Below are 21,445 nucleotides of genomic sequence, written 5' to 3'. Positions count from 1 at the left end.
GAACATCTGGTGAAAAAAACCAAACAGTTTTAATATCCCAGAGTGTAATCAGGTGGTCTGGGGTGCATGGGGTTTGGCCCATCCATGGTGCCTGGGGCCAGGGTGAGTGGCTGGCAGTGCTGTCAGCCACCCTGCCAAACACGACGGCAGAGGCTGAGAAGGTTTTCTGAAAACAGGGTGCTTATTTTCACATTCTTTGTGCTGAGGAATATGCTCACTGCACAGCGAGCTGCAGGTTTAGCTCCGAGGGGCAGGAGCCCCAGCACGAGACAAGGGCCATAAACTGCCAACCCTTTGCCTAAAAACAGGCACAGGGAGCTGTGGCCCGGCCAGGGGACCTGACACTGAGACACAGGAGCCCACGACCCCCAGATTCAGACTTCAAGAGTTGGACTTGATGACCTTGGAGGCCTTTTCCAACTGACTGATTCTGTCATCCTGTGACTTCCCGCGCTTAGACTGTGAGGATACAAAACCCCAGGGTTCCCTTTGTTAGGGGTCCCTACTCAGAGGCACAACCCCGATCTGTTATTTTGTTATTTAATAATTTAGTTTATTTATTCCATGATTAAATTAAGGATCTGGATGCCTGAGACTCTGCTGTGGGAAACCTGGGGCCGAGCCAGTAAGAAAACCTGGTCTGTCGGTGTGAGTATAGCGGGTGTAGCTGCGAAAGAGCCCCCGTCCCAGCTCAGGTGGTGCGGGTGTGACTCTCAGAGTGACCCCCGGATGGTCAGACAGGGAAGCTTCTTTAAGAGTTCAGCAGGAGAACGCCCACTCCTCCTCACTACGAGCCGGTGCGGAGCTAACGAGGCGTGACACGAGCTCGGGATAAAAAACAGCGGCGGGCCCCGTGAGCGGGATCCCGCTTCAGCCCCGTGCCCGCGCCAGGGCGGGCGGGGCGGCCCCGGGATCGATGTGTCGGCGCTCGCAGGCGGTGGCGGCCATGGCGCTCAGCGGGGTGCGGGTGCTGGAGCTCGCCGGGCTGGCCCCGGCGCCGCTCTGCGGGATGATCCTCGCCGACTTCGGGGCGCGGGTGGTGCGGGTCGACCGCCCGTCACTCTCCCCCGCGGCCTCCGACGTGCAGGGCCGCGGCAAGCTCTCCCTGGCGCTCGACCTGAAGCGGCCGCAGGGAGCCGCGGCCCTGAGGCGGCTGTGCCGCGGGGCGGACGTGCTCATCGAGCCCTTCCGCCACGGTGAGGGCCGGCGGGGCCGGGGGGAGCCTGAGGGAGGCCGTGTGGGGGCAGCGGGAGGTCGGGGCTGCGGGGCCACAGTGCTCCCGCCGGCCAGCTTATGAGCTCTGGAATGCTGAGCGGGAAGATTCATGCTGAAGGGCAAAGGAGTTTGGGGTTTATTTGCTGTGACTGGGTGGCGAATGCTCTGTGTGCGCCCTGTGCGGTGCAGCATCGCTGTGACAGCGCAGGGAAGGAGCGCTCAGCCAGGGCCGTGCCCCCCGGCCGGGGCTCTGGACAAGCAGAAGGATTTCAGAGACCAGGGCTCACTCCTGGTTTTGGGCTCTGAACGAGCAGGAGGATGTCCCAGCCAAGGGGTCACACCTGGCCTGCTGATACCGTCCAGCTCACATCTGTAAGGTTGCCCAGTGAGTCAGAGGTCTTGGAGCTTACAGTTCCTCTGAAGATCTGACATTATGCATTTATACAGTTATGCATTTATAAAGCATGTATTCCAGGGAGATGAGTATAAGAACAAGTGTTAAGTATTCAATAGAGTAGTGTGATTCCCTTATAAAAGGTAACTCTGATTTAGGATCAAAACCAGGTTATGAACTACAAGTCTTCAAAAGTCATATGTGATTTCAGGAAGTTGCTTTTCACAAACTCATCATTTCCTGCCAGTCTTAAGTCCAGTTTTTGAAAACCTTCCTTTTTTTGTATTATTTTACATTTTTAACATTAGGTTAAATAGAAAACAAAATTCTTCAAATATTCAAGTATGGAATTATTCAATTTTTGAAAATTGTCTTTTAAAAAGATTTTTTTGCTTCATCTTTTAATTACAGTATGCATATTTACTAATTTACCGTATTTAGGGGCACTTAATATCTGCTTGTCAATGGCAAAGTTTACACTGTTTTAAGATCCTGAGTTTCAAATATTGACTTTTCAGATCTAACATGTTCATAAGCCATACTTGATGGTTATTTCCATATCCCCACTGTTCCTTGAGGATGCTGTTCTGTTATGAAGCAGTATCGTCGGAGTCAGATAGGACAGGGCTCTGTGCACACAGATCTAATTGAAGATGTCTCTGCTCCTTGCAGTGGTATTGGACTAGGTGACCTTTACAGGTTCCTTCCAACCCAGACTGTTCTGTGATTCTGTGATGATGCTTCGGTGAGGAGCTGAAATGTTTTAGGGTTTCTACAGCCAGTTTAGAAATATAAGGCTATATCAGTTAAACATCACACATCACAGACAGATGCACAAATCGTATGTCACAAGTAATTCTTTTAATTTTCAAAACAGGGTTTTATAATTTTTATATTTCTTACCTTAAAATTTTTTGGTTTATTCCCTCCCCAGAAGCTGTGCAGACAAAATGAAGACATTAAATTCCATTTTTTCTTTGTAGCTAGTCTCCTGTTTTCTAGCAGATTTTTTTTCTTACGAAATTTTGTTTTCCGTGGTTTTATAGGCACTTGCTTTTCTTTTTAAGCTGAAAGTGCAGGCAATTCTGTAACTAGATACTAGGTTTTATGGGCCTGTAAGTGAACTAGGCAAATCTGTGACCCTTTGTGAAGCTGGTGTGAGAGAGTGAGAAGGTGGGGGCCCAAGTGACAGGAGAGCTTCGTAAAAGGCATATGTACTGTCGACCTTATAACAATGACTTTGTGACATCAGATGGGTTTCCCAAGGCACAGTTCTCACTTGTGCCTTGGGAAATCATGCACTTTACCAAATTTCATGGCTTTCTCCTTCTCATGATTCACCTGCCACTGCCCAGTAATTAATGCAATAGAAATGGATCTTAACAAAGTTGAAGGTGTAGTAACATTATGGATTAGTCTGTGAAACAAGCTGGAGAAATATTCTGGGGTGGAACAGGCATTGAAGTTACGTTACCCTTTCCCTTCCAAAATGTGTCTCTCGGCAATGCCAGTATCGATCATAAGTCTGACCAAGCTGCATTGAGACAGTAAGACAGTATAATTTACTTGCAACTCAAATTTGCTTCTTTTAAAATCACTTAGAACTGCAATATCAAATTTTTAACCCTGATTTCTGTAGGCCCATGCTGACCAAACTTACATTGCAGTGATTTTTAAAAGCTCCTTACTCTCTGTGTTACAGAAGAACACATTTAGTTTTGTGTAGTTTTTGCAGCTCCTTTGTGAAATGGTGCCATGGTCCATTCGTATCAGCGAGTTAAAAGGTACAGGAACACGTGGGGCACTGAGAAACTAAAACGGTGAGGGGCGAGGAAAATGTATTGCAGTGAGATGTGGAAGAAATTTCAAGTAGTTTTAATGTGGAAAATATAAGAGTTTGCCCTTCGTCTTTTTTTCTTGTTTTGCAAGCCTTTTTAGCTTTCTTGCTCATCCAGGAGTACAGGAAGCTGTCTGTCATTCCTTTGGAGAAGTAAAACAGGGAAAAAAGCTGAAAAAAAGAGAAAGAACCCTAAAGCTTGATTTCCACTTGGTTTGTATTAAAAATTTATTCAGTAAGTCAGTAATTTATAATGTTCACATTGTAATATGGATACTGAAGTAGAACGTATTTTTTACAAAGTACAGTTGAGTTCTGTTGTATAATCTGACTTTGAACCAGGTATATTTTAAGTATTGTTATAAATAAATGTGAATTAGAATTCCTTGGTTATGTCTTTTTAAGGTGTCATGGAAAAACTTGGGCTTGGTCCAGAGGTCCTTCTGCAAGAGAATCCCAGCCTCATCTATGCTAGACTTACTGGATTTGGCCAGACAGGAAAATATGCCAAGTCTGCAGGTCATGACATCAATTATTTGGCTTTATCAGGTAGGCTGTAAAATTTCTGTTAAATTAAAGGGTTTTTTTCCCCCTTAAATCAAAACTCAGGAATCTGTTGAAAGCAGATAGCTATTAGGCTGGATCAGCACATCATCTCAGGCTGTACATTATTTTTCTTTTTTTGTGCTATTGTATCAGAATAAACTTTTTCTCTTTGAAGGGAGGACAGAAGTTTTTCTTAGGGCCTCTCTCCTAGAAAATCTGTATGCTTATAATCCTGAAAGACCTGCGGATTATTCTGCAGGCTTGTGAGCTTTTCTTGAGCAAAGGGAAACTAGGCAGCCTAAGACAACTGGTTCTTGTGCTTTTCTGCTTGTAGATGTGTCTCTGCAGACACCAGCTGAAACACAGTAGGCTTAAAATAAAGTGGCAGTGCTATGTTTCACTAAGGGGTTGTACACATTGTGCTGTTTTTAAGTGCCATGATGCTAAAAGTGTGCAGTAGCAAACTAACAAAATTACCCAACTCTGATGATGGCAATCCATGCATGGCCCTACCTCCTGCTCTTCACACTGCTTCTGTCTCTACTGCTTCTCCAAGCCTGTGAGGGAGGAGAGAAAGTGGCACAAAACTTCTTGAATTTCCACTGGACAGAGCATTTCTTTTAGAGTCAGCAAAGGGCCAGAGCAGAGGCGCTGCAAATGTAGTGATCTGGTATCACCTACCATAAGGAGTAACTGTTTGGTGGAATTAAGTTTCTTTAGGAGTGGGTTCAGTCTTTTCTCGTTATGTAAAATTGTCAGAGAATAAAAAAGATTTAAGAAAGGATGCCTCATTTGAAACACTTTTGACTTCATGTCAAGATGATTTCAAGGTATTAGGGTATTTTTATTTGTTAATAGTGTAGGGAAGGAGTCAGTACAGAAACAGTGTAGTCCATCTCTTCCTACAGAAGTACTTTCTGTTTTACAAATAGAGGGCTTTTCTCCTCTGGAGATGATTTAATCAGTAGTATTTTAGTTAGTGTTATCTTCCTAAAATCACTTTGCTTGAAATTTCACAGATCGAGTTTTTCTGCCTATTTAAAGGAAATAAAACAAGGTGTTTGAGAGATGTCATTGTTCAAAAATGAGATCCCATATTCTCAGTATTTTCCTGATGAGCTTTGGCTTTCCCTAACTAAAAAATGGCTTGTGTTAGGAACTCGAGAGAGAAGTTAGCATGTTAATCTGCTGGTGCCTGTGACAACCTTTAGACTATTAAAGGAAGGTTTTAATGAGTGACAGGGCTTTACACTTGCACTACAGGATTGGGAAACTTTTTTATACTGTGCACTCAAGTTGCTTGCACTTAGGAAATGCATTAGACCATTAGCTAACTAAAGAGTGTGTTAGAACCATGCAGTTCTCAGGCATTTTTGACCAGGTATTCTGCAAGTCTCAGACTTTAAGCTACAGACAGAGGAGAGAGGTGATCACACTGGAGTTTCTTGTTTGCCCGAAGGGAATCACTGTGAGGAAACTAGAAAGAGTAAGGTCACAGTAAAGAGGATCAGGATGGCAGAGAAGTGTTAAAACATTCAAAGCTCTGTCTGAAGTAAACTGGCTTAGCCTTTGCTCTAATTCCTTTAATTTCTGCATAATTGCTGGCATAAGCATAAGTTCCCTGTGTTTACATTGCATGCAATCGGAGATAATCTTCCTGTTCTATTCACTGGTTCCTCTTATACGCAACCTTTTTTCTTTTTTACCCAAAGGTAGTTGAAGAGGGAGGATAGGACTTAAGCACAGTTGTCACAGTGAAATCTTTTGTTATGATTATTAATTCATTGATTATGTGCACATAAGACTGTACACCTGCATTTTTACTTTAAAAGATTCAAAGAAGAACAGTTTACCAAAGTTGCTTTGAAACATGTTCATAATGCCTGTTGTGGGGGAGGTTCTGTGCATGCATGAAGTACTAATATAGTACTAATAGTACTATAGTGCTAACAATTACTGCACGCAAGAGTTTTTTTAATGTCCCTATAGACAAAATATCAGTGGTTTATCTGTGAGACTTTTATTAGTATCTTTAATTAATGCATCTTCGCTAATGCAATTTCATGTATTTTATTTTATTCTTTTGTGAATTAAAGAGTAACTATTTGCTAAGATACAGACAAGTAAAGACAGAAGACTGTTGGTATAAGATTGCTTTATCCCTTGTTTATTTACATAGATTGAAAAGAATGAAACTTTAATTGTAGAAATGTAGGAATGAGCGTTTATAATTAATTTTATGGTTATGCTTCCTTTGTTTGCCCTCCTGTCAGGTGTGCTGTCAAAGCTCGGTAGAAAAGATGAAAACCCTTACGCACCTGTAAATCTTCTGGCAGATTTTGCTGGTGGAGGTGTCATGTGTGCGTTGGGCATTGTTATAGCCCTTTATGAACGTGCCACATCTGGCAGAGGGCAGATCATTGATGCAAGTATGGTAAGTAAGGTCTCAAGGAAGGTGGGGTTTCGTACGTTTGCTTTTTCCTACTCTAAATCTGTAAAAGGGAGGAAACTGGATAAACGTAAGGTTTAAAACTGAGAACTTGGGAGTGGGAAAGCAACCTCATAAAATGGCTATCCCTTCACAGACAAGCAGTTTTCACATATTACTCACTGCTACCATGACGTCCTTATGACATGGAACACACTGTGCGACTTTCCCCCCTCTCTCTCTTTTTACCTGTCTACCTTCACGAAATATTAGCTGTATATATTTGATGAGTAAGTTTGGTGTATGTAGATAGGGTGTGTAATAAAGAATTAACATAATGCATAACAGAAAAAAGGTTAATACGAATAAAATAGAGACTTGCATTAGCTTTATTCAAGATACATCTTCTTTCGAATTGGTGACATCGTATCTTGTTAGATACACTGTTGCCTCAGATAGTTACACTGCCATGGGTCATTGCCGAGAAGTCTGTTTCAAACGCTTTGTGAATGTGCTGCAAAATAAATTAAAGGCTCAATTAACTTAATAAAGAGTACTCTGGATTTTTGCCACTGGAAGGCAACCCACTTACACACAGAGGAAAAATACTTATTTCTGTTTATCCTTGAAATCCACGTTATCTGCAAGTGTTTTTTCTCTCTTGGTCTCTCTTTTTTTCTGTTTTTAAAGAGCTTTGCAATTAAAATTGGACCTCTCTTTGAGGTGTTGTAGTACAGTGAAGGCTATGGTTTAGGCTGAAATATAAATTGGAAAAAAAATTACATTAATTGAAAAAAGTTCCCTTGTTGAAGTGGTCTTGAGGATGGGAGAATAGAAAGTGATGTTTGATCTCTTGAATTGAGTAAGTTTTTGACAAATTCATGCATCATTTCCAGGAGCAGGCCGTGGCATTAGGTCTAGATGAAAATTCTGTGGGAACAGGGCAAGGCAGGATTAATGTTTTTACTGCAGTAGTAGTTATTAGTGGTTGATTGTCAAAATGAAAAGCTTATTAAGTGGAGTTCTACAAATGGTTTTTGGAGTTTTTTTCAGTGTTTTCTCCAACAAGCTGAATGGTGGATGAGCGACTGTGTTTAGTAAATTTAAAGATAATATGTGTATGAGGCAGACTACAAGTATGTTGGACACTTGGATTAGAGTTCAGAATGACCTTTTCAAATTGGAGAAATGACCTGGAAAAAACTGGCTGCAATTCATGGATAGCACTGCTCTGCAGTCCTCTTCAGGAAGAAAGAATTAGCTGCATGAATGCAGTATGAGAACAATTGGCTAAAGTACAATCCTGGGGGTTTGTAGTAGTCACAAGCTGAACATGAGTCAACAATACCATCCTGTTGCAAAACACATACACACTGTATTAGGATGTATAAACAGGAAACAGAGCCAGCAAAAATTCTGAAGCAGCTAGTCTAACCTATTCAGTGTTCATGAAGATTCAGGAAAATACTGTTTCTGATGCTGACCACCATCTTTCAAAAAAATTGGAGAAAGCCCCAATAAGCACGACAAAAATTATGACTCTGAAAGCGTGACCTACAAAATAAAATTGAAGGAGTTTGTGTTAAACAAACACAGTTTGTTTCATAGTTTTGTGAAACTGTGGAGAATTTTGTCAAGCTTTCAAATGCAGAAAAAGATACTTCTTGTAGTTTGTTGTATTGTCTTATTTTCCTTATCATACTTAAAAGAAGTAAAAAAAAAATTGTTAGAAGAAGAATCAGTGTAAGTCTGCTAATGTTCTAATGAAATTTTTAGCTCATTTGGAATGGAATGTGTTGTGTGTTTTTATTGAGGGGTTTTAAGCCCCTAAAAAATCTCTTTCAACTTTTTCTTGCCTTATTACAATTGCAGAATTTATAGTTCTCTGTTGATGTGCCTGGTGATCTGTGAAATGGGTGGAATAACATTCAGTATCACCGGATGTACTTTAGCTGGCATTTTGTTATGTTCTTTTTACTTGAATAGACTTTCAGTGACACGGTTGATGAAAAACATACATGCATCAGCAGCAGCAAAGACAGTTAAATAGACTGGGTGGATGAGCCTGTTTTTATGCCTAAGATTTTTTCATGGAGGTAGATATTTTTAAAATCACAGTACCACAGCATTTCAGCTGTCATTGTGTTTTAACATTATATTTTGTTTGATAGAACCATTACTTAAGTTATTGTATAGTTTAGGGAGTCTGAGTATGTTCATGACTCTGACACATGGTAGAATTTTCTACAGCAGAAGAGGGAAAATTAATTTCTTTTTTTTTTGCAGCTTTGTGTCATCAGGATTACTTTTACTAAGTTTTCATGCTGCTTCATGGATATGCTGACAGGGTTTTCTCATTTTATTGCAATTTCTATTTTTCTGATGTGATCTAAAGAAATAAATTATTTCTTTTATTTCAGGATAGTAATTCTAGACCGAGATCAGAATTTTTGTGATGAAAGAAATTATTTTTCTCTTGCTTCTAATTACTGTGCTGAAGGGTGAAAAGTGGATTGGGAGAGTTCTTATTATCAATAATATAAACATGAGGAACTCCTGTAGTTAGTGAATCTAAACTGATTCAAAAAGAGGGTAAGAGGTTCAAGCCAAGGGCTGGACTTGCATCTCCTGTTCTCAGTGTCCAGTGTTATTGCTGTGCTGTGTAAAAAGTAAACACTGTCCTGTGTTTCATCTGTCTGCCTCAGAAGAGTTAAGTGCCTGGTCTGGATTGATTCATGTTGGTTGCTGTCTCTTCCCACTGGCTCTGTAGGATCATGGGTATCTTACAGTAAGCCGGAGAGTTGCCGTGTGCTGAGTGAGTAGGATGTGGAGTGGACTCTGCTGTATGGCACAGTAGGCACAATTGTGCATCTGCAGTCTTGCACCACACTGGATCAGAGGCATGTGAGTCAAGGCCACACTTGAGGTTCACTCCAAATTCAGCCACAGAACCTTCTGCTGATGGTAGGCATCTGACTGAGCATGACTCACTCTTTGTGAAAGGACAGCCAGAAGAAAGGATGCTGGTAATGAGCGCTTGCATAATAGTCTCATGGCAGGAGCATTTAGCTGTCCAACAGAAGACTGAGGTTCCAGGTTTTTCTCAGCCTGGAGGTATTCAAAACCAAAACTCCCACATCCTAGAGGCCTTCATCAGTCATGAGGATAAAGGTTAGGTTGGTGTGGATTAATTCGCATTTTGAACTGTTTCAGTCTACAACAGGAGCAGAAGGCTTGTGGAGCAGACAGGTCACCAGGATTCTTGTGCCTGCTTCAGAGACTGCTGGTGCTTTTGTTTTAAGGACCATTAAGTGAAGCACATAACTGTTGCTGTAATCATTCTGCAATTAGGATAAAGTGTGGTCTGCCTGTGTTGTACTTTTCATGTTTTAAAAGATGGTGATTACATTAGTGAGTGTGTGGTGTTATTTGAGTGTGCTTTTGGAGGTCTGGTGCAGACATTAGACACTTTTTTACTTGTCTCTGAATTCCAGTGGGCCTCAGGCAGAAGTTAGCTGTCCAGTTGCCCAGCCAAGGATATTTCCAAAGTCCCTATGGCAGCGTAAAACAGATGTGCTGTTTTATTTTAAGTGTTTTCAGGGTAAGTAACACTGTACATAGGTATTGTACAGATGCTGACTATAAGAGTCAGCACTAAAATCCAATTGTCAGGGCTGATTCTGATATTTTTCCTCTCTTTTATTATCCTTACTTTCAGTGGGTTTTGTGTATTTTTTGTTAATATGACCAATGCAAGATCAGATCATCAGTAAAGCAAACTTTGTTTTAATATCCTTGCAATCATTTTATGAACACGTAGATGAAGGTATACAGTATTTTCTTGCATGAAAGTACATTAATTGACTAATGTGTGGCAAGTAGGGCAGAAGTATTCCTGTCCTTGAGGCAAGTAACACACTTTAAATGAAGAAACCTTCTTGACTGCATATTTCAGAGATTTGCATGTGTTAAAATCTTGCTTAGAAAGGTGGAAACTAGTAGATCTTTCCCCATGAAAATTTAGTAGCTTTTTATTTTGGTACAGGATCTGTGCTTTTCTCTGTAGACAATACCAGGTTAATATTACACAGTTGAAAATGCATGAATCAAAATGATACTCAGAATGATACTACTCAGGTTTTAATCTGTTCCAGTGGAGTGTTTCTGGCCATACACTGTTAACTGCTTCATCTTTGCTTACAGTTTTTCTAATGCGGTCAGGAGAAAATGGATTGTGCTGGTGAGCAAAACTGTAGGATGTGATTTTGCTTGAAAGACTGGTACAAGATTGATAATTATTGAAAGGCTGAACAAACTGAATTTTCACCTGATTGTACTCCACATAGCCAAACTTTTGAGGAGCAAGTTGAAGCAGGATTAATCTTGTTTTCTAGTGCTGTATTCATCAGACACTTGCTTATTTAGAGATTACCTTGCTATGTCTAGGTACCTGCTAGTGATGAGAGTGGGAGAATAATTTTCAGCTTACTGATAAACTTCCAGTTCCCATGGTATAAGAGAGCATTAACCTTTGATTTTCTTCAATTTTTCTTCTAGAAATAGCAGTCTTCTTATAATTGGTATATTTAAAAAAGGTAGTGTTGAATTAAAAATCTGATACTTACAGGACTGGTACAAGCATCTTGTTTTCTAGAGGTTTTGAAGGCTTTCACAGCTGTCATATTTAAGGTTGTATAGAACCAAGAAGCTTGTCCTGTCACCTGAAACTACTTACATTCCCATTGTGACCTCCTAATGATTATAAACTTTCTAAACGAGGAAACTTTGTGCATTGAAAGTCTGTAATCCATCTGAGGCTGCATTATTACATTTATGCTCTTTCTTATTCTTTAATTCTAGATGCACTATAAGCAGTAGTTGAAAATTTTAAGAAATGAAATTGCTTACCAGAAGTTTCATCATTAAAAATCTTAACTAGTAGTAGCTTTTTGCTGTTTTGTTCTATATAGAATTTAGGTAACATGCCAGCTAATTTACTGAAGCTGTTATTTTTTCCTGTAAATCTTCAAGGTAGAAGGAGTAGCATACCTAAGTTCTTTCCTGTGGAAATCACAAAATGTAGGAATTTGGAGCAGACCTCGAGGTGAAAACCTGCTAGATGGTGGTGCGCCTTTTTATGAAATCTACAGGACCTCCGATGGAAAATTCATGGCTGTTGGTGCCCTTGAGCCTCAATTCTATGCGCAGTTAATAAAGGGTAAGTAGCTTGGAGCAGTTGCTTCACATCAGCAAAGCATGATTGAATGAATTCTTCAGTAATTCCATTTTGATTCATGATTCATGGTTATGTGATTTCTTTGTAAATGTGAAACACTTTGTGAAGCCAGTTGGGTTGTTGTGCAGCAGTTCAATTGACTTTTTTCTTCTAGCAATTAATTTCTTTCTTTTTCACCCTCTCTTCACCTTGCCCTCAGAAAATACACTTAAACTGCAGATTTTTTTCTGGAGTTACAGTAATGGAATTCTGTGATGTGACTGGAGCACTAACCAACTATTTTTTGGAAGTCGCTTTTTTCAAATGATTTTGAATATACTTCAAAAAAAAAGAGACCTAATTCTTTGATATTGCAAATAAAATTTCAAGCAAACTCAGTAATTTGTGCAATTTTTTTTTAAGTAACTATTTAAATGGTTTCAGAAAGGAATATTCATCGGAAGTAGTTCATAGTATTTCTCAGTGGAACAAAATTTTTGTAGAAGCAAATTCTGCTTTATAAATTATTAATTTCCTCCTCACAATTTCAGAGTACTTTTAGTGTCCAGCTATGGATACAATTTTTATATTTGACTGAAGACTCTTTAAATATGATGATAAAGTATGATTTACCTGTTAAAGAATTTAGAGTGGTTTATGCAAAATAGTTGTGTGGAGTTAAAACAGTGGTTTGCAGGGGCATCAGGCGGTTTATGGTGAGCAGTTGTTTTTTTCTCATCTTTCTTGTGTTTTATTTTCCTCTCTGTTACTGTTTTTTCCCCTCTTTCCCTTAATTTTTTTTTTTTAATTATTGTTTATGGTTATTAAACTTTTTATCTTGACCCATGAGTTTCTTTCTCACTTTTAACCTTCCAATTCCCCCTCATGTTACCAAGGGGAAGGGGAGTAAGTGGCTATGTTGTTCTTAGCTGCTGGCTGGGGTTAAACTGTGACAGCTCCTCACAAGGGCATTCACTGCCAGCTCTGCCCGAGCCAGCTACATTATGCTAACAAGAGTGTAGTCATTGCCAGGGCCTTCTCTTCCAGGGATCTTTGAAATTCAGGATTGTGGTAAAATGAAAGGAAGGTATGAGATTGTAAGGTGGGGTATGCCTTTGGTGACCAGGATCCCAAAGAGAGATCTTGTTCCATACAGCTTTTGTTCTCTCGCAGCCTGTGGTGCTGCCCAAATTCTTGCACATCTGTGGCTGTAAGTGGCTGGTTCTCTTGTAGCTTAAAAATGTCCATGCAATTGTGTGGAATATCCCAGTCAGTACATGCTGATATTTGAAATGCAAAAAAAGGTTCCTGTGGTGACCCATGGACATGTCCAGCATTATGTTGAACAGATCAGATGTCAGGTTTGGAAGTGCTGTGTTCTTAGCTGAAGAAAAAGGTGCTTTGTCTCTGATTGTCCTGAGAATAACTTGTGAACTCAAGCTGTAAACAACTTGATCTTGAAAAGGAAAGTATTGCTGATTATTCCACGCTTTGCAGTTCTTTGAAATGTTTTTCTCATCCAATCCCCTGCGATTTTCTTTCTTGCAAGAAATCAGAGTTGGAGAACAAAGATAAATATGAAACTGTATCAAAGTAAGATGTAAACCCTTTTTCTGGAGGTTAGGGAATTTGGGATTCCAGTAAATATCTTCAGGGAGAATGCTTGTATTAAATACAGAGAAAACAAGAAAGAAATAAAGCTGCTTACTCAAATACCCATATGTTTGGCTTAAAGTGATCAAACACTGACTTGCAGCATTCATGGCTGCAGTATTTTATTCTTCTCTGGAGATTAAGTTGAATCACACATACTTTTAAGCTACAGAAATGAGATGAAATCTGTTAAAAAACCCTCCAAATTCTGTAATGGCGTCTGGTTCTGTTTGTGACTCTTTTTCTCAGTGAACCTTTTCTGGACAGTCCTGCCTTCTTGTATTGATCATTGCTATAGGGCAAGACTCGTGCTTTTCTCTCTCAACCATCTTACCTAGATAGAAGCTTCTCATGGATGAATCCAGCGGCCAGATGGTGCAGCATGGTTATTGATTGGTCTCTGTGTCTTATTTAGATAACTCTTTACTGAGGAAAATGTTAAAATTCTGCTTTTCTTTTAGTTGTTTCTCAGAAATTTAGAGCATAACGTTGGAGGGGCAACTGTGAATTCTTCTGCCTGTCTAGGGGCACCTGCATTGGACTACTTTATTTTCATCTTTGAAAGTATTCCTTACACTTAAAATGCAGAGAAATTGCTTGATTTTAACAGCTAAAGTTTCAAAAATACTTACTGCAGCAATAAAGAACTGGTGTATATCCATTTGTAAGTACACAACAACTGCAATCATAGTTACCTATGTGTCAGTCTGTTTCTGTTGTGTTTTAAAAAATCCGACATACAGACTACAATCTTCGAGGAAATTTTGCTTTTTGCCTTTAATTGTATAACAATTTTTGCTTGTCTACACTCAGCGAATTTGCTTTGTTTATTTTGTGAAAGTGCATTGTTTAAAGTATCTGACCAAACTCAGGATTTTCACACAACATTGCATTTAAAGTAACTGGTCTTTTGTCATTGTATTTTAGGTGCATATCATGAATTGTTCAGACTTGCACATAGGAAATATTTATTCCTTTCAGTACTTATGGTTTCAATCTTTCTGAAGCAATAGTGTGCTAAATTAGAACAGCAGATCCCTCTTGTGGCTTAGGGATTATTTCCTTTCTGGGATATCTATTGCAGAAATTAAATTCAGAATTTAAGTCTTTGAATATTATAGGGAAGAAAAAGCTGCCTGTGAAAATTGTATTGCTCTTTCACAAACCTGAGGAGCTTTAACTTAGGCTGAGTCGTCTGTTCCAGGCATTAATTTCAGCTTTGAAGTGATTTTAGAATGGTATGTTCCAGTTACAATTTCCATAATTTCATTTCATAGCTTTTCCCCATAATTCTGGTCAGTTCTGCTGGTGAACAATTTGGTGCTGTTCCAGATAAAATATATTCGAAAACCACTTGATGTCTCTCGCTCCATGTTCAGAGAGGAGGGTACTGTAGGATGAGAGCACAAGGATGTGGGTGTTGCAGGTGTCAGTTGGAGATTTAAAGATTTCAGAATGGAGATAGGAAAATGATTTCTGAACCATTTGTCCCTGCTCACAGAATTCTGATGAGCCAAAGAGGAATTGATTTGGTTTTGGTTCATTTCAGTATTTCCCTGCAGAATTGGGAACCCAGTGCTGGACCGGAGTGCAGTTAATGACATGGCAAGGCAAGTTCTTGAGGGGTCTGCAGAGGGAAACTTAATTTAAGAAAATAGATTAGTTTGAGAATATCATTGGCTTTGTAGATCATGCTCATTGGGGAAAATTAAATTTCTGCTTACCAGAAATTTATAAATTAAAGAAAACCAGGCTGTATGAGAAACTGAATCTATATAAAATAGATATAGTAAATAATTACTGCAGTAGCTATATTGTTGTCTGTACTGTTCTGGGCTCACTGTAGACTTTTGGTTTTTAACAAACAAGCCGTAGTCCTTTTGCAGATATAATTTTATTACTGCAAAAGTCAGACAATAAATAGCTAAAATGCCTTAGCATTTGGCTAAAATGGCTATTGCATCTTATGAAAAATCTGATGTAAAAAACACGTACTGCTAATATTAAGTCTTAATCTTCTGACAGAAAGAGGCAGAATGTCTTCCAGCTGACCTGTGAATTGCTTTTGCAGGTTTGTCTTGATTTTTAGCAATAGGTGCTTGATATTGCTGCAGCCAGGCTACAAGAGGCATGAAGAAACAGTAAATATTGTGTTTCAGGTGAAAGTAAAGGTCTGGTTCTGCCTTATCATGTGGTGTAAAGTCTGTTCCACAAGGTGAACTTAGTATCCACTTACATTGATGTGAAAACCACTGACAGTTACTAAAATCCTGAATATATACTCAATAGTACTCCTTTCATACTACTTTGATAGTCCTAAACTGTGTGACTTATGTTCAAAACAGAAGGAAAGCACTTGAAAAACGCAATTGATGTCATTATGATGGATTTCCATAGGACTCTCCATTTTGGGATTGTGAAGTTTTGTGTACTATATTAAAAATGTGCTGATATACTGAATTCAGTACCATGTTGTTATTAAGACGTGCAAAGGGGACAAACATTGTAGACATTTTAGACTCAGTTACACATAATGTTACGTTTTATTTGAATTTATTTATTATTATAAGTCTTAAACATTGTACAAATACTCTAGGGCCAGGTTCTGCACCAAAACATTTTCAATTGTGATAATTAAGCATCTCACCTGGTACTACAGCCATGGATGTATTTACAGCAATGCTCAGTAGTACTCGGGGCCTGATCAGCCTTTTGCTGAGCTGTCACTTTCTAAAAAATTATTTAGTTTCAGAAACTTCGAGCAGAGAAAAAATTTTAATGAAAATTCGCTACCGTCTTTGAATATTCTGAGGTTCAGTTCCCTCTCAGAGTGAGAATGACTTCTGTTTAGAGAGAGTGTGCAATGGCATGCACCTAATGGCTGTCATTTGGGCCAAAATTATGGATTCCCAACTAGATGGTTCCATTCAATTGTTGTGGCAAGATAATTTCAAAATTGCTATGACCATGCAATTTTGAAAAGAAAATTAGTAAGTTAAACCAAGAAAAACCTGAACAAAGCTGCTTTTGTAACAGTGAAATACTGTAAGAAACTGTAAACCAGTAATATACTGTAAGAGTAAAGCAGCTTTGCTGATTTATCTAATGAATTTTACTGTTTCCTCTCTCTTGAAATAGGTGCCTGATTCTACTGTAATCTGTCTCAGAAATACAGATTTTGGTTCGTTGCATCAATAATGACATGCAGATAGAGGTCAAAAAAGCTATAGCATTTGAAGGAGACCTAAAGCTATAGCATTATAAGTAGACAATTCTTCATTTTTCAAAAGCCATTTCAGAGCTGTTCTGGCATGAGTTAACTGGGCTTTTCTAAACAAAAAAATCCTAGATGAAAATTTGAACTAAAAAACTTGGAAGTAAGTTTTGATTGCTTTACAAGATATTCTGTGTAAAAGATACTTTGCTTTTGATTACATTGAGTGAAATCTGTCATCCTGTGGTATCCCAGACAATTCTGTGCTGTGTAATTGTTTCCTTGTTGAGTCAGTCACTCCTGCTGTGATTTTGCTCATCTGTGCCGCAAATGGTTAGCACAAGCTGGAAAATGAGAAGCTGCAGTGCTTAAAGGCTGTTGGTTCATGCTATTTGAATTTGAAGTCTTCAATGGTAAACGGAAAATGAGTGTGTAATATTAAATTCCAGGTTCTGCACATTGTTCTGCTCTGCCAGAGTGTGTGTGGTTACGTTCAGCCAACTTTCCATCTGCCACGGCCGTTGAATATAACTCTGTAATGGGATAATGGTAGAGCTCTGCTCATGTTGGACTGGCTGCTAGGACCCAAACTATAATTAATAAGCAAATAAGTACTTATGAAAAAAGGTTTCCAGCTGACAAGATTTCATGCACTGAGACAGAATCTCAGGCAGTGTTGTTACTTAGCTGTACATATTGTGGAAGGTAAATTTGTCTCACCTCATAGTTTGTAAGTAAATTGTACTGCAGCTGTTCATCTTTAGTAGTATACTTTGGAAATTAATAATGCAATTAATTTTTGAAGTGTTGCTAACTTTTATTTATTTACAGATGTTCAACCACTGTGAGTAATCTTCAGCTGATCTCTTTTTAGGATGGCATGAATTGTTATGAGCACTAGATTGTAGGTTTAGTAATTTAAGGTACCCATGACTTGGTAACACCATAAGGACTGATATTTACTTTGTAGTAACATTCATCCTGATATCCGTAGGCATCTCTGATAAGATCTGAAAATGCTTGTTTTGTCTTTGTGACAAATTTCTTCTAAAAGTGAACAACTGCAAGGCTGTATTTCTGGGTCTGGAGACTGGCAATTTCTGTGTCTTTTCCTTTGAAATACCAAAGTATAATTTCAAAGCATGTATTAATTTTTAAAGCTATTATATAAGAATCCTGTGCTCAACAGTGACATTCTCAAATATTATGTTAAGCTGGGGGGAACTGCAGGCCCCAGGAGGTGCATCTTGTAGAAATTGAGTGGAGAGAAAGAACATAAAGAGCAGAATAGACATTGTCTTTTTTTCTTCTCCCCTTTATGTTTCAGTAGCTATATGTCTACCTCTCTCAGTGATAAGGAATCTGTAGAGATAGAAGACACCATAAGTTTTTTCTGCCTATCTACAGCTGAAGATTAGAGGAGTTTCATGTAAATTCTGCCTGCAAACAGCTGTCTAGTACCCAAGCCTGTTAACACTTGTTGATCAACAGATATCCAAAGATACTAGAAAGAATGTTCAAAATTAAATGTTTGCAGAGCTCTGTATTTTCAATGACTTTGACACAGAACTGTTGTTTTGTAAGCAGCTCCCTTTTTTTGTTACTTTTGAAGCATTGTGATGAGAGTTGTTCTCTAGTCTTTCTTATTCCTCAATCATAGAATCGTAGAATCAGATGGGTTGGAAAGGACCTCTGAGATCATCAAGTCCAACCCTTGATCAAATGAACTTCTTTCTTATCCCTGCTTTTTTTGAATTTTTCTTGCTGTGTTCATGCTCCTGAATTTCAAGATGGAACTATTTGGACAGCCTTCAATATACCACTTCTGATTTCTATTTGGTATCATAAGGTCTGCTTGTACTTCTGTATTATCTCCATTTTTGAAGTGTAGTTTACTTACCTTTTCTCTTGTTTTTTACCTCCTTTTTGAGATAAACCCTACAAGAAGTAATAAAAATTCTTACGTCTCCTTGAAAAGCAGAATGGAAGAGTAGGGAGTGCTGAGAGCAGAATCCATGAGAATAGAAACAGAGATTGGAAACTGGCAGTACAGAAGAGATGTAAGCTCCCGCATGGGAGGGAATGTGGTGCTAATTGAGGGAAGGACCTGGTACTTGCTAGTTCAGGAAGTTTTCAGTACAAAGCCTGTGTGTCCATCCTTTGCTCTTGTGTCTCAAAAGGAACATGCATATTGCATACCTGGGTGGTCCTTGCAACTGACATGGAAGGCAAAGTTCTTAAGCAGTTAGTAAGTGAAAGGACTAGGGGTTTCACTTTTCCCAGAGAGTGGCAGTGGAGAACTGGAACCTGGGAGGTGTGCTGAAGAAGAGAGAGCAGGAGACACTGCTGGAGACCGTTTGGACTGAGGGAGTGAAGAAGCAAGTCAGGCTGCAGGCGCTGAGCCTGGGAGCATCCATCCACACCATCTCCACATCTGGGGCACAGAAATAACCTGATGGTGTTGAACTTCAAACACTACAGACTTGCTGAGTGTCTAGCTCTGGCAGATGTGCTGGCTTCTGTGAGATAAGTGTGTTGCTATAGTCCAGGACCCATTCAGCAGACTTCTGTGTTGCTACTGCCAGGTAGAGAATACAGTACCTATTGTAGAAGCTGTTCTCAGGACAATATTATCTCTAGACAGCTGCTGCTTTTGTGAAGTGTTTATACAGATTAGTGTTTATTATATATACTTCGTTAAAAAGCTGTAGCTGATGCAGTTTAGTCTAATTGCAAGCATCATAGAACATTTTATTCCTCTGCTCCCTGCCCTGCACAGATGCCTCAATAAAGTTTAAAGTGACTTTCAGTACTGCCTAAAAAATACTACCTTCTTGAGAAACATACTGGTTGTAGGGAGCACTTAGTAATTAATCTAAGGTATACTATAGTTAACCTCTGCTTTTCTCCTTTCAGGTCTTGGGTTAGATTCAAATGAACTTCCCATTCAGAATAGTTTCTCCGACTGGCCCGAAATGAAGAAAAAATTTGCATCCATATTTGCACAGAAGACACAGGCTGAGTGGTGCAGCATATTTGATGGTACTGATGCCTGTGTGACCCCTGTTTTATCCTTCGATGATGTTGCCTCACATCAGCATAACAAACAAAGAAGTTCTTTTATCAAAAATGATCAGGGAGAGATAAGTCCTAGACCTGCTCCTCTTTTATCAAGGACTCCTGCTGTTCCGTCGTGTAAAAGAGATCCTTTTATAGGAGAGCACACGGAAGAGATACTTCTAGAAAATGGGTTTACTAAGCAAGAGATTGCTAAACTTCATTCTGATAAAATAATAGGATTTGGTAAACCCAAAGCTAATTTATAATCTGACTGTGCATATCGTACAAATTTAAGACTGATAGAGTAATTTTTTGTGCATTAAAATTGAATTATATGACAAATAAATGTTTGCATGATATTGCTTTTAAATAATATATATTTTTAAATTATTTAAATTTTAAATATAATTGAAAACAGTGAGAGTTATGTACATGGATCATCTGCTGTCCAGAATAATACCATAATTGTGTTCTGAAGATCTACACAGGCTGTTTAGTAAGCACCTGTACATTCTTAGAATTTTTGTTTAAATATTGAATCCTGTGGCTTGTTTCTTTTAATTCTTAGTTACACCATTGCTTTGTAATATATGTTGTAATTACATGAAGGTAATACTTTTAATAAAATTTAATTATATTCTTTGTAAATGAGTTTGTTGTTTACTCATAGATTAGAAGGGATTTTTTCCTCTATTTTGTCATATTAATTAATTTGCTTTATCATACCAAAACTATGGTCAAATTAATGCTGTTTGCTTATGTGCTGCTGCAGAGCTATTACCATAAAGTTAATCTGTTTAATAGCCTGGCTGCATTTTCTCAGTGGAGTCTCTTGATTATATTACATTTGGAATTTCAGTTTGGCTAGAAACTCACTTCAGAATGAATTTTTTTTTATTTTTAAAATACCTGCCAAGTATTATTCCTTTCCTTTCTTTATGGAAAAGTGCTTGGTGACTTAGCTGCACAGGTTTTAAACAATGGTTATTCTGTGTTGGTTTTAATTTCCTTCAAAATTAAACTGTCATTTGAAACCATCTTTTTTAAGGCAAAGGAAAATATGCTTTTAAGAAGAATTAGTTATATGGCCTTAATACAGTATTCTCTACTCCAGTGTGTGAGAAATTATGACATGAAGGGTTGGGGCTTTTTCATAATTTTGTCTGCGTTTTGCTGAAGATTAGTTTATTGTTTACAAAGGCTTCCAAAACTGAGGTATACTTCAGCTCATTTTGTATCTGTCGTGGTGAAAACGTCAGCATTATTACCATAAAAAAAACCCTTTACATACTATTACATGAACACTTTCCTGAAAGCCAGAATTGTCTAGTAGGTCCCGACAAATTTTCTAAACAACGAGCAAAACCAACTTATGTTTCCAGCTGATAATCACTCTAATGTGAATTACTGAATATTATACACCTTTGTGGTAGGATTCAACAGTTTTCTTAGTCCCAGGTGCATCTGATCATGTTGGAGAAAAGTCAAGGTTGTCAAATGTAATCTCCATTGCACATAAGTTTTGACCCCAAAATTGCTGATGTCAATTTGAAAATTCATGTTATTTCAGCACAGGTTGGATCAGTTGCCTCTCTTGGCTAATCTGAAAGGTACAGTTTGGTGTGTCACTACAGATTTCTTGTGGGGCCTTCTATTGGCATATGAGGGAACCCAGCTAAGTGATCCTGATATCCCAGCCAAAACCAGCACACCTTTGTTTTCAGAGACCAAGAAAAAAAATCAGTTCTTCTCAGGGTGGTAGACAGCAGATGCAAAAATATACTTACCAGTTGCTATTTGACGGACTTCTGTCAAGCTTTTTATCTGCCATTAGCACTCGAGGGCAATGGGAAGGTTCACTTACTCATCTTCATGAAGTGCAT

At 38.8% G+C, this 21,445-nt stretch overlaps 1 protein-coding gene across 1 annotated transcript; it reads left to right on the top strand.

Moving 5' to 3' along the window:
- Positions 1-916: 916 nt before the first annotated feature.
- Positions 917-20,210, top strand: AMACR (alpha-methylacyl-CoA racemase). Its single transcript, XM_027634772.1, has 5 exons — positions 917-1,196; positions 3,852-3,995; positions 6,266-6,426; positions 11,452-11,638; positions 19,419-20,210. Exons 1-5 carry the CDS (start codon positions 917-919, stop codon positions 19,826-19,828), a joined length of 1,182 nt encoding a protein of 393 aa, XP_027490573.1. The 3' UTR covers positions 19,829-20,210.
- Positions 20,211-21,445: the final 1,235 nt, after the last annotated feature.

This window comes from Corapipo altera, unplaced genomic scaffold (genome assembly GCF_003945725.1).
Source record: "Corapipo altera isolate COAL_440 unplaced genomic scaffold, ASM394572v1 61411, whole genome shotgun sequence".
Lineage (NCBI taxonomy): Eukaryota > Metazoa > Chordata > Aves > Passeriformes > Pipridae > Corapipo > Corapipo altera.
This window is presented reverse-complemented; position numbering and strand designations above follow the sequence as displayed.

Coding starts and splice junctions, on each gene's coding strand:
- AMACR (XM_027634772.1), top strand. CDS start 917: ATGTGTCGGCGCTCGCAGGCGGTGGCGGCCATGGCGCTCAGCGGGGTG. Junction 6,427..11,451: donor AGATCATTGATGCAAGTATG/GTAAGTAAGGTC, acceptor TAAATCTTCAAG/GTAGAAGGAGTAGCATACCT. Junction 11,639..19,418: donor CTATGCGCAGTTAATAAAGG/GTAAGTAGCTTG, acceptor TTCTCCTTTCAG/GTCTTGGGTTAGATTCAAAT.